We start from the raw sequence: 26,561 nt of genomic DNA on the forward strand, positions 1-26,561 counted from the left end.
GTATTTGTGTGTGGATATAAATATACACACTTGTGCGCGATGATGAAAATGATGCACAACTTAAATAATGTGCAACCTTTTTGAGTCTAGTATATGTCCTTAAAAAAGAGAGGTTTCCGTGTGGAAACTCGGTGTATAGGACACGGTTATTTAAACATCAGTACTGCAATATCAATTATGTATAGCATTCCTGGTCGGCTGTGTTACACTCTGCGTGTTTCCAAAATCATTTTTCACACTTTAAAAAATGAACAGTGGCTATGATAACCCGAGAAACACAAACAGCTGCATGTGAAGTACCAGAATATAATGCAAACAAAGAATATAATAACAGTGATGAGCATGCAGAAATATGTGAAATGAGTGTATATTTTGCGTTTTCGTTTTGGGTTATTTCTCTTGCTTCTGCAGAGTGATCCTTCTGGGGGTTTTTTTATTCTCTGGATTTGAAAAATGTAATCTGTTATTCCCTCCCATCTGCTCACGAGGTCTAAGTATTGGTTTCTGTCACTGATTCCCTCCCTCCCCTGCGTTTTTAACCCTCTTGCTATCTATTCTCCTTGGTGTGTGATAATGAATTTTCTATCACTGTCCTACCTGGACTCTCGTGAGGATGCCCTACATCCTCTGGCTCTCTGGCTTTTTTTTTTTTTCATTGACTGATCTTTCACGCTGCTCTTCCTCCCATTTCCCCCCTGATTCTTCTGTCAGCTAGTTTGTCTGCCTCTACCCTCAAAGAAGTCCTCATATACAGCATATATCAGGAAAAGGAAATTGCAGGATTTCTTTATAGACAAATGTTCTCTATGAGCCAGGTGCACAGGGATGTGCTGTATTTGTGACGCAGCCTTAGCACCAGATAGACCAACCCCTTTGTTGACATGATTCCATGTTTTTAAGCTGGGGTTTTATCTCTGTAATCATGAAAGCTGTGCAATTTATGGATTCAGAAATTGCACAGCTGAAATTGTCTCTGTCGGTTGACACATCCTAGTGTAAATACAAAGAAAATGCCAACACAAACATTTGTCCTTGGTCTGGCTCTGGCAACATCCTGCTTCTATATCGCCAAAGCTGCCATTGTTTTGTTATTCACAGCTGTTGTGCACCTGCACCTGCTGTGAGCCAACACATCCCACTGATTGATCACACACTGGTCCGGTCAAAGTTGTTCTCGTCAGAGTTTTGATTGTTTGTGCTAGAACAGCGCTGGGCTCGTAGAAATGTGGACGTGAGACTTCTTTTGCTTAAAAAGGTCACATAAGTTCTTTCATTATGTACAGATGGAGCAGAGTCAGCCTGGTCTCCTGGAAAAATAACATCATTACTCTATATCTTTATGCAAATCATGAGAAACGCTACATTTGTACGACCCCCCCGCGTTGCACACAAGTGTTTCTGAAGTTCGCCAAATCACTAGTATCAAATGTCACAGTGTGATATTAATGTAAAAACGTTCAAATGCAATGTATTTGTGCAGCATTGTACAAAAGCAAGTGTCTTTTTCTGCTGACCATGCATAGGAGTATAGATACAGTAGATCAACGAGGAGATAGATAGAAGGTGGTATCTTCTTTTATTTTTTTCCATTCATCTTTTTGAGTCCGTTTATGGATCCATCTCAAACCAAATTGCAGATTGCTAAAACATTTTCTCCTTTTTCCCCTCCTCTTTACTTCCTCTGCTCTGTTCCTCCTCCTTTTCACCCTGTCAGTAACCACACAGGAGAGTCAGGGATTTACATCAAACGCTGCTGCAAGGGTTTCTGCATAGACATCCTGAAGAAGATTGCCAAGAATGTGAAGTTTACCTATGACCTCTACCTGGTCACCAATGGCAAACATGGCAAGAAAATCAATGGGACATGGAATGGCATGGTTGGAGAGGTGAGGAAATCTATTTATTTATTTATTTACTTCTTTTTTATTTACTTCTTGCATGTTCTCCCCTTGTGAGACCAGTTCTCCGGTTTCTTCCCACTGTCCAAAAACGTGCAATATGGGGGATTAGGCAAATTGGACACACTAAATTGACCGTGAGTGTGAATGAGGTTTGTCCTCTATGTGGCCCTGGGATGGACTGGCCATCTGTCCAGGGTGTACCACCGCCTATCGCCCTATGTCAGCTGAGACTGGCACAGCACCCCCCGCGACCCTCACGTGGAGGATAAAGCGGTATGAAATGGATGGACGGATAGAAAACAAGGTTCCATTGGTCTATAACAAGACGTTGTTTGGAGATTCATAGACTGTAGCGACGCAGAGATGTGGATGTTGTTCTAAATCAAATTCAGCACCAATTAGAAGCGGCAGCTTTGCATGAGCTGCAAACAGCTCAAACATACAATACAGTAACAGCTTGGTTTGATTTTACACAGACCAGCAGGTCAGCTGATCACAGATTTCACAGCTTTCTGGAGACGACATTGTGCAACTGTTTTGACAACTGAATTACATGTATGTGCGTGCGTGTGTGTTCATTTTATCGGTGTAAATGGAGTGGCAGTGGTGGCATACATTATCACCCCCCCCCCGTTTTAGCCTCCCTGATGACGTGCATCTCTATTTATAATGGTCACAGTAAAAAAGTAGCTTCCAGTGGAACTTATATGAATTTGTAGGGTGACAAATGTTTTGAACTCAGTTGGAGCTTGGCTCAGACATTTGGTTGACATTGTGATTTTGTCATCTTCTGGGAGAAATTTCACCAATTTGAAAAACAGGCTTATGAGTTGTGAAAACCTCTAAGGAAGTAAGAAAAGTGAATCACTTAATCGTGACACGTTGCTGGCAACTTTGGGGCACAGCAAACAAGATTACTGTAATATTAAAAGAATAAATCTGTGGCAGTTAAAGCCAAATATGGGACTTCTTTGGTCATAAATCCACTTGATCTTCTGTCAGAACATGTCAGCACTTTTTCCCCCTTTTTTCTCTCTTTACAGTATGAATATGAAGCAAACTGCTGCTTTTCAAAATTAAAAAAAGGAATTGCATTAAAAAGACAGTTAAACAATGTCATCCCTACAACCTGGCCTGAAGGGGAGCTGTGATTTGCACAGCAAAGCCTCAGGAGGAGGAGGAGGAGGAGGAGGAGGAGGAGGAGGAGGAGGCTACTAATCAGAGATGGAGAGAGAAAAACAACACTGTGGGAAAAACAGAGTGAAATTTCAAGGGAAAAGACGAAAGAGGGAGAGAAAGAGACACACACACGCACAGAGAGAGAGAGGGAATGCAGCCTCAGGGAAAAACCCACTTCCCTCCTGCACACATTACACATTAATGGTCAAGCACAAGGCAGCCTTTACAAATTGATGTGATGTCCAACTTAATTGATTATGTCATAGAATGAGCAACTTTGTGATTATTTTATTGAGAATGCAGAGTGAAAATGTGCAGGGCAACATAACATCATTATAATAATAATAATAACAATAATAATAATAATAACAATAATAATAATAATAGTAATAATAATAAAAAAAAGAAAATCTCAAGTCCAGTGCATACATGCATGGATGCCTTAATCCATGTCCTTAAATGGCTAAACAAGCAGATAATGATGTAATTTGAAAGAGAGAGAGAGAAAGAGGGAGAGGAGAGTAAACCTCTGTGAAAAAGGGACCAACAGCAGATATTGTGTGTAGGATTCTCTGTCACTCTGTCAAATTCATCCCCAATCAATCAGACTTTATTTATATTAACACAGTCGTTTGTGCTCCATTTTCATTTGTGCCTCAGGGCCTCCTGAAACTTCCACATCCATAATTACTCCAATTTAATTTAAAAACACATGGGTTCTGCACCAAATAAGGCTGACGTCCATATTGAAAATGAAAAAGAATGAAATCCCTCACAAGCTCCATTTTTTACGTGGAAACGTTAAGGGACAGTATTTTGATCTGGACACAGATCTGTTAATCTGCGTTCAGTTCTCCGTCAATCGGAGAGACTCAGCTGTGAACAAAAAAAAAACACAATAGTATACTGTATATACCCAAACACCTTTAAGCCTGGTTTGAACTCACCGCAGCTGAGTAAATGTGTGTCTTTATAAGCAGCTCTGTAGATCACAGAGATGATCACAGGAGTCTCAGAGAGGAAGGTTTTTTTTTTTTTTTTATAGCTTAATCAACAGAAGTAACCAAAACATAAAGTGTATAAACACTGTGTGAGACACAGAGACTTCCCACATCTATCTCAGTCTCTTTTACTGCTTTAATGTCACTTTATTACTCTATGTGTGAGGTGTGAAAATAAATCTTAAACGTGTAAATGAAAGAACATTACAGTGTAAAGTGACTCACTGTAGCAACACTAATGTAACGACCATATACGTTGGCAGACATTATCTCGCCGAGTGCACACTGTCTGTGGAGGTCCACTCCACGGTGCCTCACATGAATAGAAATGAGGCCGGAAGTCAAATACTTACCCAGTGGTAGTAATGATTTCCTTTTCCTCCATTTTCCCTTCTGTACGTGGTTGAATGGCCTGTTAAAAGCCCGAGTTTGGTGAAGAACGGCAGAATGACAATGCTGGGCATGTGAAGAAGCCCTGTATGACCTCTGACCCTGTATGTTTACCTCCCGTTTGTCTCCGTCTGTCCGTGTTTGACCCACAGGTGGTGTTGAAGAATGCCCACATGGCAGTGGGTTCGCTCACCATCAACGAGGAGAGGTCGGAGGTCATTGATTTCTCTGTGCCGTTCATCGAGACAGGGATCAGTGTCATGGTTTCCCGTAGCAACGGCACTGTCTCCCCCTCTGCCTTCCTTGGTGAGGAAAAATCCACCTGGTGCCTCTGGTAGATGTGAAGTGCACAGAGGACAACACTTAGATGCGCAAAACGTCATGTAGGAAACACGCACAATGTCATCAGCATGTACATGTGTAGTAGTTCATAGCCATTGGTTGTTTACATTGTTTGTTCCTTGTTGGAAAAAGAACTTAACACTCAAATATAGAAACATGACGACTTATAAATACAAGGAACGTCTGTCTGTTCATGGCATATCTGTCAACTTTGACAATGTTTAGAGATATCTGTAGGTAACACCTTTAATTCACCGTTGAAATAAACATACAGATACTATAGTGGTAAGGGATGGACACAGGCCAGGTTTTTACTTAAAACTCACACTGTAAAGCCAAAGGTCTGGGAAATGTGCCATGAACATGTGTGTGGTTGTAACATAACACATGTGTATCAATAATAACATATTATTTCAGACAGTAATGGTTCAAGTCACTTCTGTAATAAGACACTCATTCATTCATTCTTAACCATGATCTGAGTTGTACTTTAGAATTTGATTGATTGATTGATTAGCTGTCTTTTTTTAAGCTGCCTAGTCCCATTTTTCTTTAGTGTGAGCGTTTACTGCTTTAAATAAAATAAAAGTTAAATGTGTCTCACAGTTAAGTGATCCATGTGGTTAATGTGATGACAGCAAGTCAAGCGAACGCATGACATTTTGAGAAACAGGTTAGTCTGTAATCATCTTACAACACACTGTGATGGATCCTACTTGTCGAATTACTTCCTGTAACCTTTAAGATGACCCCCCCCCCACACACACACACACAAACACTCAAACACGCACACAAATTGACAGCTGTCATGATTTGTAAATCCATTTGTGACAACTATTGTTGTCAGTGCTAACCTCACTGACAAATACACTAAAATAACGTGTGTCAAAGCAGAGGGAACTGTTATAAATTCAATAAAATCAAAAACACTAATGCTGGATAATACTGGACATGGCTTTTGTTGGCACGACCACTGAAAACAAATATACACCGTCTAAATATAATGTCTTTCAGTTTCAGAGAACATGCCGGTTCACTGTCACACAGAACTGCGTCTTTGTTAGAGGTTTCAGAAGCACCTGTGCTTTTCCTGTTGAAACAAGTCAAAATGTTTGAAGAAGGCTGACAGTCGTGACACTGTTTTGTGTTTCCGTGGTGACACCGTGTCCATCTTGCTCGAGAGGTGGTTGATAGTGTTCACACGATCCATAATGTTCCATGAAGAGCAGCCTGAATACAAATAATCATGTTGATACCACGGGGTGATTTTATAATTTTGTTTAATTTGGTGGTGTAATGAACTTCCTCTCTCTGTATCCCCACAATCCTTCCTGCCCTTTCTGCTTCCTCTCTCCCCCTCTCTCCCCCTCTCTCTCCCTCTCTGTGTTATAGAGCCCTTCAGTGCTGATGTCTGGGTGATGATGTTTGTGATGTTGCTGATGGTGTCAGCCGTGGCTGTGTTTGTGTTTGAGTACTTCAGCCCGGTGGGTTACAATCGCTGTCTGGCAGATGGACGAGGTGAGAGAACACGCATGTGCGCGCGCACACACACACACACACACACACACACACCCACAGTCCAGACGCAGTAAATCCATGCTGCAAAAAGGTGACAATGAGGTTCCATTTCAGCCAGTCTCATGTGATAAATGAAAAATTGTTACAGTGAATGCACTATTCAAACAGCCCTCATGTGCTAAATTACTTCAAAACCTTCTGAATGAGTGCGGCTAGAGTGCTGGGACTTCCTCGTCAATGTCTTGGACCTGCATTTATCTCCACTGACAGTCACTTAAGCTCTTTCACAAATGAAAAGGATCGTTGTTGAGAGTCAGATAGGTGATCACAAGTGCTCTCATTGTGTGACTAAAACCTCCTCTCTTCTCTTTTTGTCTTACCCTGCCAGTCTCAGATATTACAGGTTGTGAAACTGATGAAGTACGCTTCAGTGGATTTATTACCATACATTGTAAAACAGTCTCTGACGGCATGGAGCGAAAAATACCCGGCTGAATCAAGTCTTTGCCCATCAAATCAATGGTTCAGATTATATCTTGACTTTGTCGTGCTCAGCTGTTGGACACTCAGGATCTTATTGCTCCGTCACAACAGCAGCTACTCAAGGTAGACTCGGAGAAGCGTCGCTCTGCAGCCTTCTGTCACAGCAATAGTGTGTGTGGTTTCATCGGCAGGTTCTGTAAGGCCGTTGTAGTCCTTCACCAGCTGTATTATAATTGTAGCCTGCTATGTGCCCGTCTCCCCCCTCCCCCCCCTTATCTTTCTTCCCGTCTCTGATGCAACACAGCTCCAGCAGGTAGCTTGTCAAACTGTGATAGCAGTAGGTGGAACAGTTAGTTTAAAAACTGTGGGGTTGTCACATCATCGGTGGCTGGAAAAGCATTTTGTGGGCCATGCAGCCACGGTCGCTGACAAACCAAAGAATGGCCACAAATTCACTTATTGTCACTGCCATCTATCAACTTCCTCCCACAACCGCAATCATGAGTAAATGGACGTAAAAAAGCCGTAACTACTGTTTGATCTTGTGAAGCAGTTTTCTTCTTGCATGCTCTTCCATCTGTCGTCTTTCTTCCCTCCGTGTCCATGCAGAGCCCGGAGGTCCCTCCTTCACCATCGGTAAGGCCGTCTGGCTGCTTTGGGGTCTGGTTTTCAACAACTCCGTCCCTGTGCAGAATCCCAAAGGTACCACCAGTAAGATCATGGTGTCAGTGTGGGCCTTCTTTGCTGTCATCTTTCTGGCCTCCTACACTGCCAACTTAGCTGCCTTTATGATCCAGGAGGAGTATGTCGACCAGGTGTCGGGCCTGTCGGACAAAAAGGTGTGAACTCGACGTGAGGGGTTGAGGGGCGGAGGAATAAATGTGTGACAGTGCCCAGTGTGAGTCATTGTAAGACTGCAGTACCTGAGTTTATAAGAGACTTCAACATTTAGGATGGATGAACAACAAACAAACAAGACAAATACAGTCGTTATTACAACAGACAGGCAACCTATTTATTTGTTTACTACAACTTTTGTGCCTTTGCAGCCCGTCAGTGTGAACAAAAACGCACTCTCCAGGGTATCTCCATAAATAATAGAGCTAATGAGACTGTTTTAAACTTACATTGACCCTGGAAGTGACGGCACACCACATGAAATTATGAAGTGACATGATAGAAAAAAATGGCATCATGCATTGTTCAGAAATGCATTTTTTTTCTCCATCATACTATACTATAGCCGCAACTTTGATAGATTAAAAATAATCCTAAATGATTTGTATGTATATGGTAAGAATGACATCATCATGGCATCACTAGTGAGTCAGAAAATGAATGTCATATATTGTCGTGATCCATTCACTTTTTCAACTGATGATATAAGATTATAGATATATTATATATATATAAATGAATACTCTATTCATATTTTAGTTCAGCATTTGATGAGTTCTGCTCTGTGAGTGACCATCAGCTATGTTTCCCATGTTCACATTGGCTCCTCCTACTATCCACACACGCAAACAAGTCAATATATTTATATTTAAACGACACAGATGAGATGCATCAGGACACAATCTAGAAAGCAAGACAAGTAAAACAGACCAGAGGGTATCAGCCATGAAGTCCATGAAATACAACAATAGAAAACCAAATTCAACAGAACCACAGAAGTCCAAAAGCCAACAGGTCAAGCAGAAATGCTAAAATGACTTCTTATTTATGATGAAGACCATAAATTGATCAAATAAATGAATCAATCACTATTAAAAACTCCTAAATCTTAACCTTGGACTTCTGAGGAAAGTGTTTGCTTACTTCTTCTGTACAGTGGTGTGCTTGAAGTGCAGTCATGTGTGTCTGTTAATGAATGCAAATCTGAGCATTTAGTGAGTCTTGTCTTCCAAAAGCCAAGTTTTCTTGCTCAATAGTGCATTCAAATCAATTTGATGCAGCTCAGTACCTTTTCCATGCTAACAAGCATTCCTCTGTTGTTTTCTCTGTCTGCTTTTATTTTTCCGGGAAAAAAAAACCAACAACAAAACACCACCACAGTTCCAGAAGCCGAACGAATTCTCTCCGCCGTTCCGGTTTGGCACGGTGCCTAATGGGAGCACGGAACGTAACATCCGCAACAACTACCGGGACATGCACACTTACATGACCAGTTTCCACCAGAAGAATGTCGATGAAGCGCTGTACAGTCTGAAGAGCGGGTGAGGAAGACGGGAGGATGCAAGGACAGATGGGGGGGGGGGGGGGGGATGGGAGGAAGGAGGGAGTTTGAAAATGTCCCAACAGGGAGAAAAAAAAGACAGCGTTATAAAGCTCTACTGATGCAACACAGAGGGAAGATGATGAAGAGGGAAGGAGAGGGAGACTGAAGAAGAGTGGGCTTTCTGGGCAACGTGGGTGAGCAGGCGGTGGAGCTGCCGCTGGTGCTCAGAATAGCAGTGTAGCCTGTGGTTGATGTGAAAGTTAACTAATATTCACTCCTTTTTGGCTGAGAAAAAAACAGCTAATCTTCCTCTTCAGTCCCTCGCTCTCTCTCTCTTTTCCTGTCTACCAACATTTTCATCAACCTCTCTGAAGATTTAAGAATGCAAAGCAGTCGCGTTTCTCTGATGACCACAGAGGCCCAAGAGCCCGAGGCACTGTTTGATATCACCAAGCTGGAGACTGTCGCATGAATTTATCTTTAAACTCACTCAGGACGTTGATGGGAATTAAAAATAGAGAGGAGTAAAGGATTTTTTTTTTTTTCAGTCAGGTGATAAGCCATCTGGATCCTGACACACCCTGCCACTGTTCAATTAGGCCTGAATAATTGTCCGTCTGAGCTGATTCACTCTTGACCTTGACATAATTGACCAAAGAAAATTCATCACAAGGTCAAACACAGCTGTCGGGGAGGCCAGGTATTTTAAATAGAATCACATTATACACAGTTCTACAGTATTCTGCTCTTCTCCTGGCTGTTCTGTGGTGTTCTACATCAAATATGGAACTCACAGCCCCGAAACAAAGACAACCTTTGCTGGCAACATGAATAAATTATCCTTTTTTTGGGGGGGGTGAAATAAGACACTGAAAATAACATCAGCGTATCATACAGTGAATGAACACAAAGATAAATGTGTTATTTTCAACAACAGCAAAAAAGGCAGATGGAGTTGCTCAGTTGTCATGGTGATGGTTCAGGAAGCGGAATCTCCGTCATGAGCAACTCCGTCTGCCAAGGAAGAGCATGAATGCAACAGAAAAGCTTTGGAAACAACAATTTAGTTTGACCTTTGTTGAAATTTATGAACATTTGAAAGTTCTATAAGAGAAAGCATGTACAAAACAGAATAAGATACACATATTCACCATTAACTACGTGCTTACTAACATATATAAGTAGCATACTAGCCCTTTATTAGTAATTATTAAGCATGTACTAACACCTTATTCTACATAACCTTATTCTACCTCTATTACGACATGAATTAAGATTTTTCCTAAATTAGGTGTTAATAAGATATGTGCGTAATATTTACTAATAAAGGGCAAGTATGCTACTTATATGCATGTTAGTAAGCACGTAGTTAATGGTGAATATGTGTTCCCTAATATAAAGTGTTGCCATGTCTAGAAATAGGTTCCAAAGAAGAATACAGCACAAAATAATAATAATAAAAATAAAAAAAACAGGAAAGCATAGGATAGTAAAATTGTAAATCATATAGAACTAGCTTGTGCAAAGGTGATGGTACTGAACAGGATTTTGATCGCTGAAACCTTTTCCTTGCGTTGTGCCTCGCAGCAAACTGGATGCCTTCATCTACGACGCTGCGGTGCTGAACTACATGGCGGGCAGAGATGAGGGCTGTAAGCTGGTCACCATCGGCAGCGGCAAGGTGTTCGCCTCCACCGGCTATGGCATCGCCATCCAGAAGGATTCAGGCTGGAAACGGGCTGTGGATCTCGCCATCCTCATGCTGTTCGGAGATGGTAAATGAATTCATGTCGTGTCCCATTTGTGTTGTAACGCCTTAACGGGGAATATACTGTAGGTGTACGTCGTGACGTTATTATACTGTGATGTATAAATGCCATATTACACACGTTGTCTTTGCGGACACAGAATAAACAAAAAATACTTTAGTGATTGTTGATTCACTGTTGCAGAGTTCATGAAAACGAAGCACTAACATCATCCAGGCAAGAATCACAAACTTAAGTACATTTTTTATCAGAGTGGAAGTTAAAAATACCTGTGACTCAGCAAGGGGTAGTGTGTGTGTGTGTGTGTGTGTGTGTGTGTGTGTGTGTGTGTGTGTGTGTGTGTGTGTGTGTGTGTGTGTGTGTGTGTGTGTGTGTGTGTATACACAGTTTGTTATCATTTTGTTACCATTTTAGTACCTTTCTGACTAACGCTGAACAAAACCTGGTCCTAATGAGGCAGAACCTAATTTCTGAGGTTCTGTTTGAGGTTAGAGTGGGAGTCTAAATGAATGGGTCCTGACACTGTAGTGTCAGTTTTACCAGGGAATGGTAAATAAGTGGAACTAGAGTCTCTGTGGATGAGGCGACGGTTGAAGCCTCTGGATATTAGATTTATTGACTTATATCTGCAGTGTCAGGACTTGCAGACCTAAAAGATGCTTAACGACAGTTTCAGTTTCCCTTCTTTGGAACTACATTTTAGAGTTGTAAATTGTTGCCTCCGACAGCCAGTAAATTACCTCCGAAGACGTTGATAGAAAAGCTATAAAGGGCAGTCGATGATTCAGAAAACGGTGTAAATATAATACCACCTCTTACTTACTGATGCGTCATGTTGCGAGCAGCTCCACCGTAAAAAGCCGGACTTAAGCCCCGTGACGCCGGCCTCTCAGCGTCACTGTGACCTCGCCAGTGCCTGAGAAATATTTCGAGAGGTCGAATCCCATCAGTGGACAACAGGTTAGAAAACAAGCCCAGTGACTTTGTAACTCGCTCAGTTTGTAGGTCAGGTTTTGTTTTGAGCCCCAGCTGTTGTTGTGTGTTGTGGGTAGTGACCGAAAGTAGTCGGCAGGGTGTCTGGCATCACAGTGAGAGAATGATGAGTGCAGTGATCCATGAGGACTGCGTCTTCAGGCTGCTTCGTCTCTATCATGAGAGGATTTTGGCCAGTATAGGTGTTTTCTTTGGACACATTTGGACAAAATCCTCTACTTTTGCACCTGTTTTTTTTGAAGGTCTAGTTACAAACGACTGGCTGTCGTCTTTGTGTGTGCGCGGATGATGCAGTGCAGGGACATTTCCCCTCTGGCTGCAGTCATTTGTTCGGGCAAAGGAAGTCCGTCAGACATAAACAAAGCCCATGCAGCCTTTCACAGCTACAGAGACTTCAACACACCTGTACAGTCAGTTTTAGGAGAGGTACGTGATGAAATGTCTGTCTTTTGACCTGAACACATCTGGCAACACTCCTGCTTGACAGTTAAAATATACTGTCATTTTCATTCCACTCTATTTCTCATCCTCATCAAAAGCCTGCATCTACGTTGCTCCACTGCCAGCGTGTGAGCTAGCTGACAACCTCAAGCAGAGATGAAGGGTGCACTGCAGACGTTTCCAGATGGTAATTGTTAAAATAACAGAGCAGAATATTTTGAGGGAATGTAGTTATGCAATGTTTGGCGGTGCTGAAAACAAATTTGTACTATTTGACTACAAAACAGCTTTGATATGTAAAATAACGCGAGTGCTACCTTTAATAATTATTTGAAAACCGTAATCATTTCGTTTTTTAATAATGTAATGCAATCAAGTTTAAGGGTTTTAGGGTTTAGGTTTTTTTTCATTCAGATTTTTCTTTTTTCTGTCCCTTTGAGGGGGTTGGGGTTAAGAGTAATGTGTAATTATAACACTATATCTTTTGTACTTCTATGTGCTACCTGGAAACAAATAAGATTTTAAGATTAAAGCATTACACCTATTGTTGAATAGTGCATGTTTTAACGGTGGATGTCTGCCTACATCGTCTGAAGGAACGGAACAGAGGAAACATCGAATCAGCACTTAGATTGTATCATGGGGAAACCTACGTACAACCAATAGACCTTGTTCCTTATGTGAGTCCTTGCCTTTGGAGAACAAATCCACAGCAACACTCTCCCTGATGGACAGTATGTTCTCCGTGCTGACCCACATGTCAGATCATATGTTGTAAAACGCACACACAATGTGTTTCTGTGACAGATGACGAGGGTCTGACTCACAGGCGGTAACACTGTGTGAACACGCCGTGTGTTTGTTTCATGTGACTCTGTGAATGAAAATCTGTCTTTATTAATCTTCCCAATGAAAGTAAAACTGCATTTATTTATTTATTTATTTTTTTTCCTGTCACACCTGTATCTTCTGTAGTTAGCTGTAGGCGACTGGACTTGCTTGAGGTGACTGAGAACCTTCACAGACCTGACACATCTGTAAATATGAGGCCAAAACATCAGACGTTACATCTCATTACTTCATGTGGACTGTTTGGCTGTCAGCACGGATACATTAGTCCAGGTTAAGAGGTCAGACTCACCGATATTTGCTCCTATCTGTCATGTTCTGTTAGAGTCCAGCGATGAACATGATGTAACTCATATGTGCAGAGGGAGAACATCAGCGATGACAGACTAACAGGAAACTGAAGGCCATTATATCTGAGCAGATACAGGACCAGGAGGGAGAGGAGAAATTGGAAATATGAAAGGACAGTAATTATAAGTTTAAACTGTAGTTCAATAGATTTTAATTTGAGAGGAAATGTTTTTTTTTTTGCCATCTCTTTTCAAGATGACTCACATTGCTACTAGAGATTTAGTAGCAGAGAGCGTGTGTCTGCTAGTACATATTGTCAGGATTGTCAGCAAAGTCTGGATTCGGACACTGGTCCCAGTTTGAAATAGAAAAACTATCTGCTAAATGAGTTAGGTCGGATATTTAGGATTTGTGGAGTTGATCTAAAAACATACAAATCAAACATTTCTGTTGCGGCGTTTGCTTCTACTTCTTCTTTTTGTATCTTCTTGCAAATGTTGCTTGGACTGACTTACACCACTTTGATCATTCAAAATTGTTGTCAACTGTTTTTCATAGAAGATTTGACTTGTCATAAAAGTGCAGGTGTTAATCACTTTACTTTTACAATGTGGTTCTGATTGCTTTGGATTTTTATAAATGAAATAGAGCTATTATGACTGTTTATTATTATCATTATTATTATTATTATTATTATCGTTATCATTATTATCATTATTATTATTAGGGCCCGAGCACTCACACAGTGGTGCGAGGACCTATTGTTATTCTAATTATTTTGACAATTTTTTTTCTTCAAAATAAAGAGATCAGCATTTTTGGGAGATACACAAAATCTGTGTAATTTTTAACCAAGCAGTACTGTTTGGTACAGTTTGGTGTGTTATATGCTTATTTATGTTTTGATTATCAACAGTTGTGAAAGGTGCTAAAACAACTGATCTGTACTGTCCCACTTTTATTTTTGCACCTTTCTGTTACCTATCACAGTGGTCTGGCACCTAAAGGATGGAGCTTGACACACTGGACTCTCTTCAAGCTTATTCACAATTTGCGTCACAGTCTTTATTGTGTCACATTCTTTGTTCATTGAAATTACTAAAACAAAACTAGTCCCAGCAGGAAGTTGTTGTTTTTCTTTGTTTGGGTTTGTCTTGCATTAGCACTCCTCAGTGAGGATGATTATCTTGATACATGCAAGTCAAACTAATGCACCATGACATTTGTTGCATGTCCGTGACACCTGGGATGCTTCAGGCATCGACTCCCCAAAAATGTGTCCTGTCTTTTTGTATTCACTCGTGCATGTTCAGACACTGTGGGCAGAGCCACCCAACACCAACATCAACACGTCTATGCAGTAACCTGCATCTCTCCTTCCTCCAGGTGAAATGGAAGAGTTGGAGGCCCTGTGGCTGACGGGTATCTGCCACAATGAGAAGAACGAGGTGATGAGCAGCCAGTTGGATGTAGACAACATGGCGGGGGTCTTCTACATGCTCGGGGCTGCCATGGTTCTGTCATTAATCACCTTCATCTCTGAACATTTGTTCTACTGGCAGCTGCGCTTCTGCTTCATGGGCGTGTGCTCGGGACAGCCCGGGGTCACCTTCTCCATTAGCAGAGTGAGTGTGCTTGTGTTTTATTTTAGGTCTGACCTTTGTTCTCCTGACAGAAAGAATAAAGGAGTGGTTGCTGCGAAACCAGTGACTCTGGTTGAGTTGTATCAAGTCAGTCAGGGGAACACAATGACTCACCTGACTTACTTGTGGCTTTTTGTGCACAGGCAGTTGTAACCTCCTGTGCTACTAAAACAAAAAATCAAAACAATTTCTCTAAATTAGAACCATTGGGAATCCAAATTTTGATGTGCTATTTTAAATCCGTGTTCTGCTCATGCACTGCAGCGTGTTTGGGCCAGAAGCAAAAAAGAAGCATAGTTAAATTGAATGAGTTGGTGGCTTTTTGCTTTATGACATGCAACAAATTGTTTCACAGATTAGCAACTTCCACCAGACGTTTCACATGTTTAATCCTAATCTCTCTTGTCTCAGAATAACAGCCCTCTCCTTTACTGTGTAATGTGAAACGATGGGTCGAGACAGTAAAGTGATGAAAGAAATCTGTGAGGTTTTTCCATGTACTATGACAACCTCTTAGTGAATAGACACTACAAACAAACACTGATGAACAGTGTAAACCAGAGGTGTCAAACTCAAATGAACTGTGGGGCAATGAGTGTCTAGTCTGAGTGTCAAGAGAAGGCCGCTCTGGAGGAAGAAGTGGGGGAAAACAACTGTTGGGTAGCAGGTGGGCAATATGATCTTAAAATTCGAACAAAATATTCCATCATGATATCGCAATAAAGATATACGTGATGATATATCACAGATGCCAATGTAAAAGTCTTTGTTTTGATATGGATTGATGCATACTTCACAATAAAAGCATAAAATAAATCTATTAATATCAAAAACAGTATATAACAACTGTAATTAAAACACTAACTAAGCATATATATAGAATTTACTGCTGAATATAATACATTTAACAATTGTGAAAATATTGCTGGCTAATATAGTCAGTATTCTGAGGAGGTCGAGGGCTGTGGTGTAAACTAATGACTTCATTCAGTCGGTCATCTGAAGTGTTTACAACTCCCTGTTTCAAAAACGTCTACACATGAGGTCTTGGTGAAAAGAGGTATGAAATGTTGTGATAATTGAAATATGTATGTAGATCTCAGCACACATTTTGACAGTCTTTCCTAAAAAGCATAGATTGTTATGCATGTGACTGTGTACACCTCCAAAATATGACGGAACTATTAGAAAAAGTACCTCAGAAACTTAACGCTGTTTACTTTTCCAGCATTATTGTTTTAGTAGTTATTTCAGAAAATTACAAAAAAAAGCTGGTGAATACATGATTCTGTTGATTCAGACATTCGCCTCCATGGCCTAATGATGGCACTAACTTGTCTGACTTCATAGGGGTCAATAGTCCCATAGAATGAGTTTAGATTATAAATGGCATCATGACCAATTAATGCCACGGAAGTCTTAATTCAGGACAATATAGTTCTCCAATATAGACCAGTTACGGTCTCACTTATGTCGGGATCAGACTACAAGATATTTTGTCTTTCACGATGGTCATCATGTCAGATTATCAATCACAGTGGCACAGATTAAGTATGACTCCGACCAGTCATCGTTCATGACACTGCGCGAGTTCAGAGGTCATCGGGGCAGCGGGGCATGGAGTTGTCAATCATTGCTCACCTGGTTGCTGAAGCACCTCCGCTATTTGTCACATTCAACACTTTGGTTTGTTAACTTTGTCGTGGTAGTTCCATGAGGAGACGTCCAAGAGGCAGAGGGACTGTTGCCAAAGTTCAACGCACCCTTCTTCGGTGTCACTTTTCCACCTAACGTTCATAATCGGTCTGTCACTTGAAATGTGTCGGTGACGACCAAGTCGCTTGAAAGTCGGCCTGAATTTGTGTAGTCTGATCCCGGCATTAAGTTCCAGTCCCTGTTTGAAAGACAGTGAAACCTTTATTGTTTACTTGATGCTGCTGAAATAAAGGCCTCTTAGTATTCCGCACATTCTCCGCCACTGACCTGAAGGTGAGGGTGGATGAAGTGAGCTCATCTCAGCTTTGTTACATCTCAGATCTGACACGTAACAAGGTGTCTTGGTCTTACTGATACAGGTCGTTTGTGTCCATATTAAAGGTGAATGTGTTTATAATGTAACGTCATTTGGTTTTCACTTGCTCAGTCTAACCTTAAGGAACTTAATCGGCAGATTTGTCATTGAGAACTTCAGAAACACATTGACTCCATTTTTATTCAATTGGCACCGATCCCCGTGTGTCGTTGTATAACTGTTTATAAAAATGTGTTTGTACTGTTTGTTTATTTTTGGCTGCATGGAAGATACTAGAAGAGAGTAGGCATCGATCACAACAGACATGGCGGGAGTTTGGGTGGTAGGCAGTTTACAAAGCAGCTTAAAGAGAGCACCCAATGTGAGATTTGGCATTTGAATGTACAGAAGGAATCTCCTTTCACTAATTTAATTCATGTTATTCACCCTGGTTTGATGGTTCTGCTTTGTGCCACCTGTGTAAGTGATGGCCTTCTAACAAGTTGCCAAGTATCAGTCTCTTTCTCTCTTTCTTTCTTACTTTCTTTCTTTATTAACAATAACAACAACAATAATAATAATTAGAACATGGTCTCGTCAAACTTCTGCAATTTCCCTCCTCTTGTACTTAAGTGGAGATTATTTGAGGCTTTTAAAAACCAGCTCTCAGGAACTCACCACCACCTGTTCGTCTTGATGAATAGAATAGAATGCCTTTATTGTCATTATACAAGTTGTACAACGAGATTTACTTGACTTCACCTTGAAAGTGCATACAGCTAACAACGAAGAACAATAACAACAACAACACACAGAAATGCCACCTAAAGTCCAAACTGAATTAATTTATGCTAAACATAAGCATTTCAAGTGCAGGCATGTTTTAAGAGTGATTCACTTATTCAAGAGTTGTACTACAGCCAGGTGTCTATTATACGTTATCACAACTCATTTTATTCAGGCTATATTTTGAGAAAGAAAAATGGATAGTGCATATTTCCGTGAGGAAAATGAGACAGTTAATGAGAATCCCGATAAAAAATAGAATCAGTAGCAGGACAAAGGCAGAGTAAAAAAAAAGAATAGGCATTGGTAACCTCTGTCAGTAACCTCCATTCTGTTACCTTTAACGGTAGCCAAGATGTAGCGTGATAGACAGACAATCCTATTGAAGCGACTGGCGCTCACCTGAGCTCCCAGAAATCGAGATAATACAGACACAAAGGGAACAGAGGTATACAAGAAAAGAGGGTTGACCATTCCGATTCCTGAATGTAGCTTGGCAGTGTGAAAAGTGACTAAGAGACAGAAAAAAACTGCTTCTGACAAGATGACACCTTTAACAAAGGTTGGCCCGTTCACCGGCTGGTGGGTTGTGTGTCCTTTCAGATTTGGCCTTGGTCGCAGATTCTCTCTGCCTCCACTGAAATGAGCTTCTCTCACATGGGCTTATCACCATTACTTAAATATTAATGTTACTCTTTCAGAAAAGTACAACTTCTACAAAGGGCAGGAAGACCCGTGGCACCAGTCTGTTTTAATGACATTGATTAAATCTATCGATTGGTGGTCAAAACCATGAGTTTACTGCCGTCCTCGTGTTATCAATCATGTATCAATCTATATTCTCTTTCCCCTCTCACCCAGTCCTCTGTGTCAGAAGAGGAGAGCGAGCTGAGCAGAAGCTAGGAGGGTTCATGTGTTGCTCTTTTAAGAAAACACATTAATGATCATGAACTCACTCCCTAATTGTGTTTAATTGTGCGCAAACAAGACTCTGGTCAGAAAAAATCTCTGTCTCTTTCTCTCTCTCTGTTTACATGTCTGGTGTTTGGCTCTGTTTCTCTCCAACATTCAATCCCCTCTGGTTCTTGACTCTTAATGACTGCCACACATTGTACTGTTGTTGTTCCTTTTACTTGGGCTTCATACTATACAACGTTCACTCTTCCTCTCTCCTCACTCATGTCCTGTCTCACCCTCTCTGTCTCTCTCCACCTCCCTTTTCTTGTCATGTTCACGCTCCAGGGCATCTACAGCTGCATCCATGGGGTACAGATCGAGGAAAACAAGTCAGCCACCGATTCACCCTCCGCCACCATGAAGAAGAACATGAACAACACCCATTCCAACATCTTGCGCTTGCTCCGCACCGCGAAGGACATGACCGCCGTGCCGGGAATTAACGGCTCTCCGCACGCCGCCCTGGAGTACAGCCACAGTGGCCGTGACTCGGCTATCTATGATATCCAGGACCACCGGCGCAGTCTAGTAGGTCATCCTGCAGACTGCAAGTCAGCACCACCTTACATGCCAGAGGACAACATGTTCAGTGACTACATCAGTGAGGTGGAGAGGACTTTTGGCAACTTGCCCCTGAAGGATAACAACCTGTACCAGGACCCTTACCGGCACCACCACCCGGCCTCGGCTCTGGGTATGTCCGGCCCCCCACCTAATAGGCCGCGTAGTTTAGGCAGCGCTAGCTCATTGGAAGGGGGCATGTTTGATTGCGACAGTTTAGGGGGAGGGGTCACGCCCATTTTTACTACCCAGCCCCGACCCTCCATGACTCACAGGAATATGAATAAATTCGACCTGATCGCTGGCCACAGCCCTGCGGAGACCAACCAGGGTGGGTTCAAGGGAAGCAATGTGTACGGCAGGTTTTCTTTCAAAGGAGGCGCATCCAGCACGGGGCTCATTGGGGGTCATGACAGGTACTGTGGTGGAGGAGGGGGAGGCTCGGGGGGTGATGATGGGAATATTCGCTCTGATGTATCGGATATCTCCACCCACACTGTCACCTACGGCAACTTGGAGGGCAACGCTAAGCGGCGTAAGCAGTACAGGGACAGCCTGAAAAAGAGGCCAGCCTCAGCCAAGTGCAGACGGGAGCAGGACGAGATAGAGCTGAGTGGAATCAGGAGGAGACCCCACCACCACACCGTCCACCACCACTTCCCCCACGGGCCCCTGGCACACCGCACGGTCTCACCTCCCCTGGAGCGGAAGAGGGGAGGAGGGGGTAATTCTTCACCTTACTTATTTCGCAAAGACAAAGAGAACCTGAGGGAATTCTATGCGGACCAGTTCCGCTCCATGGAGGGCAAGGCCAAGTGGGAGAAAGAGGGTGGAAGCGGAGGAAGTGGTGTGGGCAGTGGTAGCGGTGGTGGAATCTGTAAAAGCTTAGTGCCTGTGGAAGACTTCCTCAAAGGTAAAGGCAAGAAGACGGAATGTAAAGGTGGGCTGGGCTCAGTAGCAGTGGGACAGCAGGGACACTCCTGCTGGGATAAAGGGAGTTCTGGTCTAGGAGGAGGAGGAGGAGGAGGAGGAGGCATAGCAGGGGGTGATTGGGAGTGTCGTAACAGCCACAGTGTGTGTCACCACAGCAGTGGTGTGGGAGGCAGCACATGCCAAGCTAGCGGAGTTGGGGGCAGCAGCAGTCGCCCCAGCTCTGCTGGCTGCAAAAGGTGTGACTCCTGTAAGATTCAGCCAAGCAACCTGTACAACATCAGTGAGGATAACATGGTGTTCACTGGAGTGAAGGCAAGTGTCGGACCCCCCAGCCAAACACAAACTCAGGTGCAGCGCAGGAAGCTAGGGCCAGGTGGGAGGGTGTTACGGAGGCAACACTCATATGACACATTTGTAGACCTGCAGAGGGAGGGGGCAGGTCGTATGGGAGGGGCTAGTGGGGGCAATGGGGGACAGTTTCCCCAGCCCAGAAGTGTGAGTTTGAAAGACAAAGACCGCTTTATGGAGGGCCCCAGCCCGTATGCTCACATGTTTGAGAAATATGCAGGTGAAAGGGAGTCTCCCATGTTTGGAGGATTAGGTGGGGACAGGGCAAAAGGAGGCTCCTCCTTCAGTTTGTTCCGTGGAGGTGAGGGTGGGTTGAAACGGCGGTCCTTTGGGGAGAGAGACCTAAGGGACAGAGATAGAGCTATGGTGGGAGGTGGTGGTGGTGGTAGCAGAGGGGCCGGGACTTACTCCTTGTCTAAATCTCTCTACCCAGATAAGGTGAACCAGAACCCCTTCATCCCAACCTTCGGTGACGACCAGTGTCTTTTACACGGTGCCAAACCGCACTACGTCAAAAAGCCACAGATGCAGCAGCAGCAGCAGCAACTTCTCAACAACAGCCGAGGAGGAGCGGACTTCCACAGCTCCATGGGAGTGACTTCCTATTTGCCCGCATCTGCCACAGCTGGGGTGATGTCAAATGTGGCCCCCAGGTTCCCCAAAGAGCTGTGTCTGGGTGGGATGGGAGGGCCCATGGGCAACCACCACGGGGCCAGCAAGCTACTGCCAGTGGGCAGGGACACATTAGGTTTGGGGCAGGGACAGAGACCCTTCAATGGTGCCAGCAATGGACACGTTTATGAAAAGCTCTCCAGCATCGAGTCAGACGTCTGATGGTGAAGATGGAGGGAAAATTTAGAGGAGGAGAAGTTGAAGTGGGCGAAGAAAAGAAGGGGGACAGAAAGAAAAAGAGGTGAAAAAGAGGAACCGCTCAGGCCGAAGACCTCTCTGTGTGAAGAGAATGAGGAGTCTTTCATACTGTGTGTGTGTGCTGTTCTCACTCCGCGAGATGGAAAGAATTTGGACGATGCACAGAGGCCACTGCAGGCTAAGCTGTCGTGAAGTCCGGCGGGAGGCAAGTTTTTAATGAGAATAGAGGATTCTGGTGCTGCTCTGACTCTCAGAGAAAGATAGGGAGGGAAGGCTTAAGAGAGAGAGGGAGGGGTAGAGAGGGAGGAAGGGAGGGGAACAATGAGATATACAATCTCCAGTCTCTTCACATGCTCATCGTCTTTCCCTCCCTCCTTCAGTTTCTTAACACCAAAACAAAACATCTTGTTTAGCAACGGAAATACAATCATGAATGAGAAATCAGCGCTTCTGTTGAAGTAACAGGGTAAACTAATAATCATTGTATTGATAATGTTATTGAATATTATTATAGTGTTTAATGATGATTGGTTTTGGATTGTTTTTAACTTTGATTTATTTATTGACTAGTTCATGTTACATATTTGTATGATGTTGATTCTTTCTTAGCTTACCAATATTACAGGAGACTGGTCAGAACAGATCTTTCTTTTTTTTGGGGGGTTTCCTGTAATTTGGACTCTTCTTTGCTCTTAATTCTTCACGTCTGATTTTTTACTTTTTATTTTCCGTAGTTTTGAGTGCTGTGAAGTGTATGTGAAAGGCATGACTTGCTGAGTACATTCTGTGTACTTATACATTTGCAAAGCAGGTTCTTCTTTCATCTGCAGAAGCAACATCATCATACTGATTTGCCGTTTGCTCTCATTTTTCTGCTTGGCAGTAATCAAAAGGGTCTCACATTTTGAGCTGGATGTGCCTTAAAGGATTAATACTGATTTTTTACAAACACGATCTCTTCTGTTGGTTGACAGATCCACTTCCATACAACTAGTTGATTCAAGTGAAAACACAACACACACAAAGACAAAGTCTGAGAATGGGGCGTTTTAAACACAAAATTAAGAATGAGCCTCCATAGTTGAGGAAGCTCACATTGCTGCATTAACACCTGCCCAACACTAAAAGTAACCAACAAGTTGGATTACAAGGGTTAAAACCACAGTGCCATGATAGAGAACCATTCCTGTTCGCCCCCCCAAAAAAAAAATCAGGTATGACAGAGTCTGCTGCTGTTTATGAACAAATAACGCTAAATGTAAATGCTTCTTTATACTATATCTCCACGGTTAATGTAATTACTTTAAAGACATTTAGCAGGAAAGCTCTAACAGGAAAGTTAGTTTATTATCACTTCAGTATCATAATTCCTCCCACCCTGTTGTGGAAACAAAAATAAACTCTGTATTTAACCTTGATGTCTCCCTCAAATTGGCTGTAATCTGTTTCACACGCTGAGATTTTGATGAAGGAGAGGATTTGCCTTCCAGTCCAAGGTCCTGTGTGGTTTGTGTCAGGCTCGACTGTTTGTGGGAGAAAATGAATGAGAGGGAAGAAAGTAGATGGTGTCCTGAAAGCAGGTGGTACGTTTTTGTACAAAGCGTTGACTTTGCCACTAATGGGCTCACAGTTCCTTTGATCAACAGGCAGCTCCAACTTTATAACATCAGGCACACGGGTCATCCCTGCGCTACCACATTTTACAGACATAAGGTTAATATTTCAGAAAATGAATCTCCATCTTCACTTATTTGTCATCTCTTAACCTTGACGTTAAATCCTCTCGCTAAACCACCAAATTGTAAGATCAAAGCACAATCTGATTGAATGGGTCTAACATTTAGATTTTTGTACATCCCAGTCAAAACTGAAGACTTTCCTTCTCTTGCTTGACAAGTCAGTATGTATGATACTAAGGAGTTTGGGAGGACTTGCATGTATTCTCTTAGTTTTTTATTTTATTATTAGTTTAAAACCTTTTTTTAAATCTTAACTTTTAGCCCAAAAGATTGGGCGTTTTTCAACAATATTTGGAGTTTTATCGATTTCTTTGGTACTGATGATGATCCATGTAGTACTGTAAGTGTGTGTGTGCTTGTTTGTGCAAGAGAAGACACAAATTTTAACAGTTCTAAATTTTGGTTATACTCACATGAATATGGATTAATTGATTCAATCATTTTCACTTGGATAGAAAACATTTTTTATTGTTGATGTGATGCAAGGGTTCGATTTTCTTGATATTTTTTGTAAATGCTTTTTAGGGTTTGAATACATCCGTTGTCCACTCTTTCCTCATTTCACCTTTTCTTTTTTGTATCCTTTGAATAGGTCTCATGATTTCTGTTATTGTATGTGCCTGAATACATACGCTTGATTACCTCTGTGAGTGCCCATATGGAAGAGAAAGACAGAGAGAGTGTGTGTGTGTGTGTGTGTGTGTGTGCGTGTGTGTGTGTGAGAGAGAGCGTTAACTGTTTCTTGTACATGTATTATATAAAAAAAAAAACTGTGTAAATACTTTACCTCACACTCATGGACTTTTGATAAAAAAAAAAATTGTACAAAACAGCAGAAAATAGATCTATTTGGGATAAATCTTTGATTCGTATTGTCCCCTTGCAAAATTGCTTTTATAACAACTTCAGGCCAGGATATGTGCAATTTATTTATTATCACAGACATTATGTGCACAGTTTAATAAGTCAAGGTTTGCTGATGTGTTTTTATTTCCTTTTTTTATTATTTTGGTCAAAGGCGTAGACAGATGTTTTTCTCAAAGGAAATCCTTAATTGGTTCAAAGAAAGCACAACAGATTATCTATGGCCTTTGTTTTCTTTCTACTGAGGTGGTCTCTTTTTATTTCCTCTTTGGCTTCATCTTCTGTTGTTCGTGTTTTTTGCCACATAACGCATCCCAACAACATACCCCGAGCTGTACAGATTGTGAAAAATGTACATACAACAGAAACATAGTTCACCCTCACATTTTTGTATGGAGAGAAATGACTTGCGTGAAGAGAGTCTTTCAAAATTTGATTGAATATTTAGTAAAACTGAGATTAAACACAGTCAGTGTGAAAATAAGTGCTGGGAAATATTATTATTCTGTCTCTTTGGAATAAAAGTGTTGAGTATAAATAAAAAAAAATAAGAACACTCAGACATGTCTGTTTGCCTTGTTATTGGCACATTTTCATTGTCATTCACATCTGCCCTGATTATATTTGACCTCATGTACATACATCATATTTGATATGCTTCATAGATCATCAGTGCATTAGCGATGATGGCTGCAGCCGAGTGTCCTGTGTATTTTCCTACGTTGCGTCTTTTGTTGTTTCCTCTCTGTCTTTTCTCATCCCATGAGTCTGGTTTTACTCGTCACGATGGATGAGACTCTCTAGACCAAAAGTGCACGAGAATAAAGAGGTGCATTGAGAGAGAGGAAGATGAGAGGGGAAAATGAGAAATGTATTTAGGGGAAGAAGGTGATGCAAACAGAACTGTGGAGTTCAAAGTCTCCCCCGAACCCTCACTCCTCCAAGTGGCTCTTTACTTTGAAAGCCTTGTCCAGAAACCGGAGTTATTTAAGGAAACTCGCACCTTTGAAAGTGTATCAGTGCCTCTCGTATAGATTTGGTGGGAGGGTTGGAACGTCTGCGTTCTTGGATGTGCAAACGCGGAGGGTGAGGCTGAAGAAATAATTGTTTTAATCAGTTTTATCTCTTCTCTAAAATCCGCCCTCTGGTCTTCACCATTCTCCTGTTCTTCGCCATCCATTCTGCCCGTTCCCTCCCTACACCAACCCCACAACCTCGGGATGCATTGCAACACATGTAACTACTTCTTGACAATTAAGCGTTACCTAGCAACTGGCTCTTTTTCCAGAAATGGGGGGGGGGGGGGGATGGTGCACGAGAGAGAAAGGAAGAGAGAGAGTATTCCCACAGCATCTTAACTGGATTGGATGCAACAATGCATCGACAATACAAAACCAAAATGGAAAGTACAGCCTGAGCTTAACACCCACACATAGCGGTGTAGAGAGGAGTGAAAAAGAAGAGGAGAGAAAGATATAGAGAAGGAGGGGGTGGTTGATGTACAGATTACAGAATGTAGAAAAAGAGAGGGAGCCATCAGCAAAACAAAAGACACATTTGCAGCGGAGTGAAAGCGAGAGAACCTGTAGAGAAGAAAGGAAAGAAAAGAGGAAGAAGATGCCACACACGATGTGGACAAGTTGTAGACAAAGAGGGAAACTGGTTGCTGTAGAAACACTTGGCAAAGTTTTAATGAAGACATAAAGTTTGATGCCTGTGCCCACAACACACACACACACACACACACACAGATGATCATCATACACAGACAGTTTAATTATGTTAGATAATAGGCACCCCCTGCTGGGCCCAGGGGGACACTGACTTACCTCAGCTGAGCAACAACAAAAGATCAAACCTTCACGAATCATTGTAATGTCACATCTGATTACGGTAGCAGGTAAGCACTGACACCCTGTGGTAAAAACACGACTGAGAGACTAGGCTAGTTAAGGACACGGCGTCTAGTTAAGGACATCACAGGGTTGATAGGATATGGCATTGAACTGACATTTTACACGATTCCTTTTGTTTTGTTTTGTTTTGTTTTGTTTTTCCCCCCAAAGTCTCCCTGAAAATGACACTTTCCACCAATCACTGCTTTTATTGAACGTTTTCCTTTAAACCTTTTTGACTGTCAGTATAGACAAGCAGGGAACAACAACTTATTTATTCAATACTGTTTAATGTTAGAATACTGCTAGAATAAACCTCTTCTGCAGCCTCCTCCTCTGCCTACACTCTGCTTGTACGCTGATTTATAGGTGTTGGAGTTGGGTACTGAGGCGGTGAGTAGTTTGCAAGAGAGTTGTACTTACTTTTGTGCGCAGCCCCACAAAAGCATACAAGCACAATAAAGTGTGCCCAATTTACAGATTCAGTATGTAAGTATTAGTGACATCTAATGGTGAGACTCCAGATGGCAACACTCCCCTTTTCCTAAGCTCGTCTGAGAACTACGGAGGCCTTTG

At 42.1% G+C, this 26,561-nt stretch overlaps 1 protein-coding gene across 6 annotated transcripts in view; it reads left to right on the top strand.

The window, feature by feature from the left end:
• The window catches only part of grin2bb (glutamate receptor, ionotropic, N-methyl D-aspartate 2B, genome duplicate b), a 92,082-nt gene extending 67,432 nt beyond the window's left edge, over positions 1-24,650 (top strand). For 4 of the 6 annotated variants that reach the window (XM_058640115.1, XM_058640116.1, XM_058640117.1 and 1 more), the window contains exons 9-16: positions 1,715-1,886; positions 4,624-4,777; positions 6,206-6,331; positions 7,424-7,653; positions 8,873-9,033; positions 10,623-10,810; positions 14,765-15,003; positions 19,061-24,650. In XM_058640115.1, coding sequence (XP_058496098.1) covers positions 1,715-1,886; positions 4,624-4,777; positions 6,206-6,331; positions 7,424-7,653; positions 8,873-9,033; positions 10,623-10,810; positions 14,765-15,003; positions 19,061-21,451 — 3,661 coding nt within the window. In that variant the 3' untranslated portion in view covers positions 21,452-24,650. The remainder of the gene's footprint in view (positions 1-1,714; positions 1,887-4,623; positions 4,778-6,205; positions 6,332-7,423; positions 7,654-8,872; positions 9,034-10,622; positions 10,811-14,764; positions 15,004-19,060) is intronic. The other 2 variants (XM_058640119.1, XM_058640120.1) reach the window with 2 other exon arrangements.
• The last annotated feature ends 1,911 nt before the right edge of the window (positions 24,651-26,561 follow it).

Source organism: Solea solea, chromosome 10 (genome assembly GCF_958295425.1).
Source record: "Solea solea chromosome 10, fSolSol10.1, whole genome shotgun sequence".
In the NCBI taxonomy this organism is placed as follows: domain Eukaryota; kingdom Metazoa; phylum Chordata; class Actinopteri; order Pleuronectiformes; family Soleidae; genus Solea; species Solea solea.